Raw genomic sequence first — 12056 nt, 5'->3', positions numbered from 1 at the left:
TACCATTTATACAATTCAATTAGATTGTAGTATTACGTGATTGTTAAATGGAGTACTTCAAAGAAGTTATCACATCCTCCAGACAAAAAGTATATGCGAAAAAATACGTTTGGTGAAGAAGTTAAGGTCTTTCATGCCATTAATGTCAAATTCATTCTCAACACGGTCACTCATACGTGGCGAATTTTCAAGCCTCGCACGTGGACAATAGAAATTGCGTGACGTGGAGCACGTATGGCCGCTGGCCTTTACACATTGGCAACCTGCTCTGATACCATAAAGAAGTTGAGATTTCACTATAAAACCAATTGACAATATAGAGAGTAGCTCAATTACTTATACACACATGCAAGATCCCTCCTCCCATGAATGTAAGATTGATTATCAACATTTACAAGATAGCAAAATGATAGTTTCAAGTGCTAATAACATTTCCCTTCAATTATTGTGGGATCCTAATTAAATCCGTTGCCTTCTTTGTCAAATCAGTTTTTAGTCTTTAATTTCTTTTTCTTTGCTGAAAGACGACAGTGGCTTATAAACAAGTCAAAGTGTTTTTCTTGCTTTGTCTATATCTTCACAAAAAAAAAAAAAAAAAAACAAAACCATTTCCTTTTCCAATTTTTTGTGAAGGGGAGGAATATGTGGTTGTCAATTATATGAAGTTCATGTTGCAGCAATATTGTTAATCCAAAGGCAGACCAAAACATTCTGATAGCTCGAGAGCTATGGAGTCAGTTCTTCCCAGTTCAAATACTGATTTATCAGCAGAAAATAAGGAAGATGAAGAAGTCAACATTTCAAAGGAGCTTGATGCTGGAGCTTTATTTGTGCTCAAATCTAGAGGTATTGATTCTCTCTTTGCGTCATATGAAGGAATTAAGATCTGTAGTGATGTTAGACTGGTTTATTCTCTCTCTCTCTCTCTCTTTCTCTATGGAAGTGAATTGGAATGAAGGAAATGGTTTGACTGCAAACTTATTTATAGGCAACGAGAGGGTACCATAAAACAAGACCCTTGTTGAATGGCTGTACCTTTAAAAGAGGTGCAACCCTTGCTCCAAGGGGTGTACCTTATTATACACTTATTGTATTTGGTTCACACTTCACATGTGAAGCGACGTGAATCTCTTCGCTAGAACCGAAGCCCCTTTTCCTAGAGTCATGCCTCTTGGCCAATAGGCGTGTCATTCCTGCGAAAGCCCTATCACTTGGATCACTTATTCGTTCATCATAGGCTTCTGTTAGGCAGTATGTGTCCGCCACCTTGCGCCCAAATTCGAATCAACTTTTCCCTAGATTGAGTAGTTCATATATCATTTAGTCAAAAAATGAAATTAAAGTGTGTCAAGAATCAAGATCAGTGAGCTTTGGTCTGTTGTTAAATTGAAGAGTTTAATTGATGATGATGATGATGATGATGATGATGATGATGATGATGATGATGATGATGATGATGATGATGATATGTATGTAGGGTCATGGTTGCATTGTGGATATCACCTGACAACTTCAATTGTAGCTCCTGCCCTTTTAAGTCTTCCCTATGCACTTTCCTTGATGGGTTGGTTTGCTGGGGCTTTATGCCTCACCATTTCAGCTCTTGTAACGTTCTACTCCTACAACCTTCTGTCCTTGGTTTTAGAACACCATGACCAGCTTGGCATGCGCCAGCTTCGATTCCGCGACATGGCTAGAGATATTTTGGGTGAGTACTATTTATAGCTGCCCTCTTCCCCTTGAGATTCCTCTTAAATGTAAATTGCCCTGTGATTTGAGGCAAAATTATTAACATTGCGAAAAAAAAAATATGATATGAGCATGCATGGTCTAATTTTACAGGACCAGGGTGGGGAAGATACCTTGTTGGTCCAATTCAATTTGGCTTGTGCTATGGTGCAGTTATAGCTTGCATTCTTCTGGGAGGGCAGAGCCTTAAGGTGATCATCAGTTTAATATTTCTGTCGACATTTCCCCTACCCTGCATTCTCTTCAAACTTTTGTTATGTGATCTTTACGAGAACACTGAATTATGAACTTATAATTTATTAATTTATCTTTAATTTCTTTGAAGTCTGGAAATTATGTCAAGCAGCAGTAGCTTGCCAAACAATTAAAGTAGTAGTTTGTTTGCAGATTATTTGGGATGTTAACTGAATTTTAATTTTCTTTTGTTTTTCCCACATATAATTCTTCTTCTACAAGTATATATATTTGCTTTCTAGTTCCCGACCAGAAGCCATGCAACTCTACCAATTTGTTATAATTTTTGGTGTCCTGATGCTGGTGTTGGCACAAATTCCATCCTTCCACTCCTTGAGGCATATCAACCTTGTCTCTCTAATCCTTTGTCTTGCATATAGCATCTGTGCCACAGCTGGTTCCGTATATATCGGTAAGAAATCACAAAACAATTTCTTTACATTATTCGGAATGTATAACTTGCGATCAGTTTAATTAACTAACTTCCATGCTCATAGGAAATTCGACTAATGCTCCTAGGAAGGACTACTCTTTAAGCGGAAGTGGACAGAATCGTGTTTTTGGATCCTTCAGCGCTATTTCAATCATCGCAACCACATATGGAAATGGCATTATTCCTGAAATACAGGTTTTCCAATTGCTTTATTACTTGAGGGAAAAAAAGGAAAAGAAAAAAAAAAAAAGACAACGGAGTCCTATTATTTCGAATTTATTGTTTGCTTTTGATCTAATGCAGTGATAAAAGATAGAGGTCAAACATTGTTCAGTAGAATCAGTAAATTCTCACTTAATGGGGCAATTTATATGTTTGCAGGCAACAATAGCACCTCCAGTTAAAGGAAAAATGTTCAAAGGATTATGCGTATGCTATGCTGTTGTACTTTCGACATTTTTCAGTGTTGGTATCTCGGGTTATTGGGCGTTTGGAAATCAGGCCAAAGGAACAATTCTGCTCAATTTTTTAGTTGACGGAAAGCCTCTGTTGCCAACTTGGGTTCTATTGATGACCAATGTTTTCACCTTCTTGCAAGTATCAGCTGTTAGTGTGGTAAGTCTTCCAATCCGCTTCACAACACCAAGAATGAATCGTAAAGACTACATTCAGTGGATGATACAAAACTTGATCGGTTCTGCAGGTTTACTTACAACCAACAAATGAAGTACTTGAACGCAAGTTTGCGAATGCAAAGGTTGATCAGTTCTCTGTTCGCAATGTTGTGCCAAGGTTGGTTTATCGATCTCTGTCTGTGGTCATAGCCACAACTGTTGCAGCTATGTTTCCATTCTTTGGTGACATCAACGCTCTGATTGGAGCATTTGGATGCATTCCTCTGGACTTCATTTTGCCAATGGTGTTCTACAATGTTGTATTCAAGCCCTCCAAGTACAGCTTACTTTTCTGGGGAAACACAATCATTGCCTCAACATTTTCTGCACTAGGACTGTTGGGTGCAATATCTTCGATCCGACAGATCGTTCTTGATTCTAACACGTACAGTTTTTTTGCTAACATATAAACTATAATGTAGGACTGCTTCAAAATCTTGTTGCAAGTATGTAAACGGCATTTTGAACTGTTTATCTGCTTCTTTTCCTTTTTCTCATGATTTAAGCAATTATGCATTACTTATTATTTATCGTTGATCAGATGTTTCTCTATGAACATTATGAATCGAAGTTTAATGAGGTTTGAAGAAGGGGGTACTTGAAAATTAATCAACTGACCGCGATCACAGAAGCTAATCTGCAACCTAAATAGTCAAACTAATTAAGCTAGCGAGCTGAAACAAAGTCTTCCATGGCAATTTTATTACTTGCAAGTTGGTTGATTAGTTCATGATACATTCCTTATCCTCAGTGCCAGAGGACATGTTGCGGCAAGGTTAATGACCTAGAGTAAAAATGAGATACTCTAACAGGCTGTTCAATAACTATCGAGAGTTTCTTTACTTTTTTCATTCAAAAACACATTCTTATGCTTATGTGAAACCATGGGTTTCTTGGTTGCTTTCTTCTCAAAATCCTTTGCATCATTCCTGTCGTTGAAGGGATCATCAAGGGTAGGAAGGCTAAAGCACATACCCTGCAATGTCATGATAAATAAGACTCTGCCTAATTACTCGGGGACCGGTATTCAAATCTAAATGCTTCCGTTACAAAACCGGCAGTAAATTACTTGCTCTCACATATCATATGGAAGGTAGCAACACATGAACTTAGGAATTACCACCATTAATTAGTGTTAAAATTCACCACCTCGTTATCTGTCGTTAGATGATTTTAAATTTCGAGATTTGTGTCCTGCTTACATTAAATCAAAATCATCCAACAAACAAAAATAATGTGAGCAAAATGCACTCTAATTAACATATAATCAATTTCCGTTTTCCTTCTTTTCTATAATTAACATATAATCAAAGCAAAGGAACTCCAAAAGTCGGGTTGGAGGAAGTACCTGACATTTGCGGCGTTTACCGGAATGGCGGCGCTTCTTGGCAGCAATAATGGAGGCAACGCGGGCAGAGATTGCAGAGGAAGAGCGGTCGTTCTTGTTGTGGAGCTTCTTTCTTTTGACCTTGTTCTGCTTCTTCCTCACTGCATCATCACCTTTCGCCATTCTGGATTTCCAGAGATTCAGAGAGACTCGGGGAGAGAGGGGTTGCTCGCTCTTCCTTCCACTTCAACTGAGACGCTGAGAGGTCGCGGCGGTTTATAGTTCGTGCCTTTCGTGGGAATTTTGTAGCAGTTTGGGGTTTAAGGGTACTTTGGTCATTTAAATTTTCTATTAGAGCTTCAAATGTGATTGAATAAAAGAAGAAATTTTCAATGTGCGCAAACACAATTCATATATTAAGTGTTGTAATACAATTAATTGAGATCAATCAGTTAGATAATTAAACACTTTGTGTATTATGTCATATTCGCAGTATGCTGAAAAATCTTTCGAACAACAAACTCTCAACGTAACAAATACGTACCAATAAAAAAAAAAAAAACCCCAGCGAATACGCACATTTTTTTTTTGGATTAATCCATGCTTTATCTTTCTACATGTTTTTTTTTAATGTTTTGTCATCAGATTAAATAAATAGATTCTGGTAATGTGTTATATGGATATTGGATACGGGTAGTGTGTTTTGAAGCCCAATAAGAACGTCTTCGAATATAGGAGAAGATTCAACAAGCTCATGACCACCTAGTCGAAAATTCAAATACCATATTGGAAGTTCAAATAACTGTTTCTTCATGTTGTATTCTAATTACTCAGTCTTTGTAATAATTTAATGGCCAACTGTTCGCGTCCCAAATTCGCCGGCGTAGGCCGGAAATTTATTTATTTATATATTTGTTAAAAAGCAGTGAATTTATTTGAACATGGGATTGGGGATTGTGAGCGTACGACTACTAGTTACCTCTAGTAAATGAGATTTGAGTGATGGAGATTGCGCTATTTAATTTCTAATCAAAAGATTGTATCATTGAGGGAGAGGAACTCAACTTAGGTTCTTTCTTTGTCTTATATGATAAAGACTTCACTTATGTAAAGAATGCAATAACAATATGTAAAGGGGTGTGATATCCACACACCCCATTTACTTCTCACACACTTTTTTTAATTTTCGGCCGTCGGATTGGATAAATCGAAGAAGATCAACGGACAGAATGATCAAGGGGTGTGTGAGAAGTAAAATGGGGTGTGTGGATAGCACACCCCTATGTAAATAGTGAAGAGAAAGAAAAATTGCTTAAGTGCTTTATATTGAGATGACAATAACAATTCAAAGAGAAAACTTGTATTGAATTGGAGGAATACTAGTAAAGACAACAAAGCTATAATGAATTGAAAGAGTGCGTAGACTTTAATTGAAAGAAATGAAATGAAAGAGCTTTGAAATGATTGAAATGAAAATGGTGCAGCTGTAAAGAGGTTTGTTTGATTGTTTGAGTGTCCCTTCTCAGCTTTGGCTTCAAATATATAGAGAACAAACCATAATGTCAACACAAAGCCACTTGATGCAAATTCAACCTCCCCGAAATCCACCTCTTTAGGAAATGATATTAAAAGAAGTTACTTGCTGCATTCCACCATCCAAACCTCGATTATATGATGAATATCTACAAACATATATCATATAAAAATGGGTGCCACTTGATATCTGTAAGCCAAACATGTGCCACTAGTCTAGCCTAATTTCACAATAACCCCACAAAATGCCATAATTTGGCTTTAGTCCCAAGTGAGTGAAATTTGCCAAATTTAGGCACAAACACTTGCATAAAAATACTCCCCTTTATGTGTACAAGAAGCTTTTGAACAGAAGCAGACATCCATGTTTGTTGCTTGGGATAGGCTATGTGCCTTGCACAACGCCTTACTGGTGGAATCGTGGTCAATGAAAGCAGTCCTTTTCTACCTCATATGGATGCTTGCCATTTACATGTTAACCAGCACAAAGCAAACTATCCAGCGAGACACTGGCTTTAATTGTGTAAGTATATCATCGAATCATTGTCAGTATTTTTAACTAATGTATGTTTTGTGATTTCTTAACTAAACTGGCACTAGAACGATTTTTCGTCACAGTTCTGTGCCTGGCATTCCTGCTCGAATTCACGATCCTTAGATTTCCAACAATGGAATAAAGCAGCGGACTCGGTGCGTTAGCGGAGTTAGGACGTTTATGTGCTGTATGCTGCACTTCACCTATTATATATGCTTGTTGGACATACAAGTAGATGAAATTTTCACGGACCACGAAAGGCTAAACTACGATATGTTAGTGTTACTTTGGTTTCGCTGAGTTTAATTTCCAGAAGGCTGAACAGAAGCAAGAACAAAAGACAGAGGAAGCTGAACCGAAAAAGTTTTCTTTCTGTTCTCTCTTGCAAAAGTATTGCAGAGGAATAATCTTTGTACAGCACACACAATGCGCACTCACACTGCTTTACATTTAATTGATGGCCTTAGCTTTAGGACCACACAAAAACACTACTTTTAATCTTAGTCACTCATCAACCTAATTACATGGATCAAATACCACATGGCACTCATGGCCTTACATCATTTAACCTTACACTTGGCAGATATGCTCAAGTGAATACACACATTAAAACTCACCTTATTTCTAATACTTAATCAGCTATAGACTTATAATTCAACACTCCCCTTTAAGTCTTGAGCTGATTTCACTCCTAGCATGCTCCTGAGATAATTAAACCGATCTTTAGGCAGAGGTTTTGTGAAGATATCAGCAAGTTGCTCATTAGTTGGACAGTACACCAGATCAATGATGCCATCCTTCAGTGCATCCTTGATGAAATGGTATCTTCTGTTAATGTGTTTGGTCTTTTGATGGAACACAGAGTTCTTGGTGATTGCAATTGCTGAGGTGTTGTCACAGTGCACTGGAGTGGCTTCAGTTTGAAATTCACCAAAATCTTCAAGAACAAATCTCAACCAAATGGCTTGAGTAGTTGCTTCTGAAGCACTAATGTACTCTGCTTCTGCAGTGGAAAGAGCAACACAATTTTGCTTCACAGATGCCCAAGAGAATACTCCACTGCCAAAGGAGAAAGCATAACCAGAAGTACTCTTACTGTCCTCAATTGATCCACTCCAGTCACTGTCACAGAACCCAATTAACATTGAGTTCTTACCTTTCACATATTCCAGACCATAATCAAGTGTGCCCTTAATGTATCTTAGCACTCTTTTAGCAGTTCCAACATGCTTACTGGTAGGGCAGTGCATAAATCTGGCTAACAGACTAGATGCATACATAATATCGGGCCTGGTTGCAGTGAGATATAAGAGACTTCCCACCATGCTTCTGTATAACTCTTCACTTGCTGCACCACTTCCATCATCCGTGGTTAACTTCTCAGTTGCAACCAATGGAGTAAGTACAGGTTTGCACTCCTTTAGACCAAATTTGTTTAACAGAGAGCTTGCATATTTCTTTTGGTGGATGAAAATGCTTGAAGTTGATTGAATTATTCCCATTCCAAGGAAATGATGGAGAAGACCCAAATCAGTCATCTCATACTTTCGTGTCATGTCTTCCTTGAATTTTTCAAGCATTTGTTTGTTGCTCCCAGTATAGATTATGTCATCCACATAGATCGACACAATCAAAATGTCTTTCTCTTCTGCCTTGATGTATAGTGTTGGTTCACTTAAACTTCTTGTGAAACCACATTGTAAGAAATATGTATTGATCTCTCCATACCAGGCCCGTGGTGCCTGTTTTAGGCCATACAAAGCTTTGTGAAGTTTATATACCCTGTCTTCCTCCCCTTTAGCTACAAAACCATCAGGCTGCTCCACATAAACCTCCTCCTCTAGAACACCATTTAGAAAAGCCGACTTGACATCAAGTTGATAGAGTTTCCACCTCTTTTGTGCAGCCAATGCTATAAGGGTTCTGATTGTATCTAACCGAGCAACAGGAGCAAAAGTCTCATTGTAGTCTATTCCTGGTTTCTGAGCATATCCCTTTGCAACAAGCCTTGCCTTGTTCTTTTGCACGGTTCCATCCAGGTTGAGTTTGGTTTTAAACACCCATTTTACTCCAATTACAGGCTTGTTACTTGGCCTGTCTACTAACTCCCAGGTTGCATTCTTTTCAATCATGGAAAGCTCATCCTTCATAGCATTCATCCAAGATTCATCCTTAACTGCATCTTCAAATTTCTCTGGTTCTATAATGCACAGATTGCATTGAGCAAGTACATCATCCAGCTTTCTCCATTTTAATGGAGTATGATCAAATGTCTGAGTGTCACTCACACCTGCACTTGACTGAGAATTGTCCTGTGTATCATCAATACCACTTGCAGCTTCTTCCAATATACCAGGTGATAAACCACTTGAACCTTGAGTGTCATTTTCTGCATTCTCACTTCTTGGTGTATCCACAGTGTCAATTTCATAAGTAGGCAGTGACATATATCTTTCTGTGCTTCTTTCCCAATTCCAAGCTGAGTTTTCATCGAACACAACATCTCTTGACAGAATCAGTCTCTTAGAGAGTGGATCAAATACTCTATAACCTTTCTCACATTTTGCATATCCAACAAAGACTCCTTTTATACTCTTGGGTTCTAGCTTGTGTCTTAACTCGGATGGAGTATGAACATAACAAACCGAGCCAAAAACTTTCAAATGAGCAATACCAGGTTTCCTTTTGCTGTAAGCTTCAAAAGGTGTTATACTATCCAGTGATTTGGTAGGACATCTGTTTAACAGATAGACAGCAGTATGCACAGCTTCTGCCCACATATAGTAAGGCATTCCTTTATCATGAAGCATAGACTTGGCCATTTCAATCACAGTTCTGTTTTTTCTTTCAACCACTCCATTTTGCTGTGGAGTGTAAGAGAGAGACAGTTGCCTTTGGATTCCCTCTGTGTCACAGAATTGCTTGAATTCATTTGATAAGAACTCCCCTCCTCTATCACTCCTTACACATTTTACCTTCATTCCACTTTGCAACTCAGTCATGGCCTTGAATTTCTGAAAACAAGTAAAAGCTTCAGATTTGAATCTAAGGAAATACACCCATATCATCCTGGTTGCATCATCTACAAGCAACATGAAGTACTTGTTTCCTCCAGTAGACTCGATTCTCATTGGTCCACACAGATCTACATGAACCAATTCAAGTGGAGCACTAGCTCTTTGTGCTTGACCACTAGGAAACCTTTCTCTGTGTTGCTTACCATATTGACAGCCTTCACACACTTTGTCATACTCATCCAGATATGGTAATCCATGAACCATGTCATTATCCTTCAATTTCTTGATTCCACCAAAGTGTAGGTGGCCTAATCTTCTGTGCCAAGTCAGAGAACAATGAGCAAAACTGGTCTTCAACACAAGTTGTTTCTCAGGCTGTAGAGATAGAGGATAGCACCTGTTTTCTTTCATTTTTACACAGATAATTTGACATTTCAGAGAAGGACCATCAAAAACAGTACACATATGTCCACCAAACACAAGATAATATCCGTGCTCATCCATTTGTCCTACACTTAATAGATTCTCTTTCAACCCAGGTAGGTACATGACTTCTCGAATGTATTTTCTTCCTCTATTAGTCTCAATTTCCAGTGATCCCATTCCTGCCACATTAACTAACCCTCCTGTTGGCATTTGAACTTTCCCTGCAACATTTGTATTCACATCAACAAGAAGATCAACATTTCCTGTCATATGATTACTGCAGCCACTATCTATGTACCAATCTCCATTAACCTTAGTCTCAGCAACTGCAGAATTTACAAAAAATAAGTTTCCTGTTACTTCCATTTGGCTTGCACAGTTTGCCTTTGGAACAGACTTTCCAACAGTACACTCTCTGGCCCAATGACCAAATCTATCACAGTTATGGCACCTGGATTTCCCCTTATATCTACATTCACCATAATGAAACTTTGAACAGACCTTACACTGAGGTTTTACACCCTCTTGACCCATAACCTGTGAGGAAGTACTATTCTGTGCAACATTTGTGAATGATTTCTGCTGAAACTTTGGTTTCGAATCCCATTTCTTACCCTTTTGATTCCAATTTTTCTGTGGTTTAAAAGTACTAGACTGAGCATAACTTCGATTCTGCCCTTTTGAACTAACAGTAAGAGAAGAAAATGCTCTCTCAGCTACATCTGAGGAATGCAAATCAAACCTCTGCTCTTGACTCTTCAATATAGCTAGTACCTCTTGCAGTTCAACAGATTCTAAACATTTGGTGTTTTCTATCACTAAGCATATAGGATCATATATCTTAGTGAGACTGATTAACACCTTCTGAACTAATCTCTCATTTGACAGAATTTCACCAAACGTCTTCATTTGATTTATCAAATCATTTAAACGAGTAAGATACCCAGTCAAGGATTCATCATCACGCATTCTAGTGTATTCAAACTCTCGTCTAAGGTTCTGGAGTTTCACAGATCTTACCTGATCCCCACCGTGATATTCGCCATATAACAGATCCCATGCCATTTTTGCTGAGTCTGCGTTTGCGATTCGAGGGAAAATCTGGTCAGAGACTGCGTTTTGAATGATTCCGAGAGCTTTTGCATCTTTCATGAAGATTGCAGCCATTTTCTCATCATCGTCAGCATCAACATCTGTATCTTCATCAGTCTTAGCTTTCTTCTTCTTCGAATCAGAAACCGGAATCCCATTTTCCACCAGATTCCACAGTCCATATGACTTGAAAATTGTAACCATTTTGATTCTCCAGAACTCGTAGTTCTCACCGGAGAAGATCGGGGTCCTCACTTCAGCACTCCCAGATCCAGCCATCGTGAGCTTGTGTGAATCCAGAAACACGTAGTTCTTAGATTACAGATAAGCTCCGGCAAACTTCACCGAGTCCAGAAACGGTGATGTTTGAGCTCACAGAAAACACGCCCAGATCTAATCGAAACAAGGCTCTGAGGCCATGTTAGTGTTACTTTGGTTTCGCTGAGTTTAATTTCCAGAAGGCTGAACAGAAGCAAGAACAAAAGACAGAGGAAGCTGAACCGAAAAAGTTTTCTTTCTGTTCTCTCTTGCAAAAGTATTGCAGAGGAATAATCTTTGTACAGCACACACAATGCGCACTCACACTGCTTTACATTTAATTGATGGCCTTAGCTTTAGGACCACACAAAAACACTACTTTTAATCTTAGTCACTCATCAACCTAATTACATGGATCAAATACCACATGGCACTCATGGCCTTACATCATTTAACCTTACACTTGGCAGATATGCTCAAGTGAATACACACATTAAAACTCACCTTATTTCTAATACTTAATCAGCTATAGACTTATAATTCAACAATATGCTACATAAACCAACGGAGGATGTTATGATTAAGCTTGCGAAAAAATGCAGAGTTGTCGTGGGAATCATCAGATGATGAATCTGACTGGTCTGCATACGCTGACAAAGACATATCAGATGGCATTGAACACCTGAAGGGTTCCAACTATTTCAGGGAAGAAGTTGGAGATAATCTACGTGAAGATATATCCTGGAAGGTTTCTGCAGTTGCAGTCGAATATAATTTG

The 12056-nt window shown here is 38.4% G+C and overlaps 2 protein-coding genes across 2 annotated transcripts; one reads left to right on the top strand and one right to left on the bottom strand.

The window, feature by feature from the left end:
- Positions 1-579: 579 nt before the first annotated feature.
- LOC103951727 (GABA transporter 1) lies at positions 580-3616 on the top strand. The gene is made up of 7 exons (XM_048586340.1): positions 580-846; positions 1478-1708; positions 1843-1940; positions 2206-2395; positions 2481-2611; positions 2798-3031; positions 3120-3616. Exons 1-7 carry the CDS (start codon positions 729-731, stop codon positions 3498-3500), a joined length of 1383 nt encoding a protein of 460 aa, XP_048442297.1. The 5' UTR covers positions 580-728; the 3' UTR covers positions 3501-3616.
- Positions 3617-3765: 149 nt separating this feature from the next.
- Positions 3766-4695, bottom strand: LOC125478272. The gene is made up of 2 exons (XM_048586341.1): positions 4439-4695; positions 3766-4066 (listed from the first exon to the last, which is right to left on the bottom strand). The coding sequence occupies exons 1-2, from the start codon at positions 4598-4600 to the stop codon at positions 3908-3910; spliced, it is 321 nt and encodes a 106-aa protein (XP_048442298.1). The 5' UTR covers positions 4601-4695; the 3' UTR covers positions 3766-3907.
- Between the last annotated feature and the right edge of the window lie 7361 nt (positions 4696-12056).

This window comes from the organism of the source record quoted next, unplaced genomic scaffold (genome assembly GCF_019419815.1).
Source record: "Pyrus x bretschneideri cultivar Hongxiangsu unplaced genomic scaffold, Pyrus_bretschneideri_v1 Contig24, whole genome shotgun sequence".
NCBI lineage: Eukaryota > Viridiplantae > Streptophyta > Magnoliopsida > Rosales > Rosaceae > Pyrus > Pyrus x bretschneideri.
Note: the sequence above shows the minus strand (reverse complement) of the source record. Positions and strands in the feature narration are given on the sequence as shown.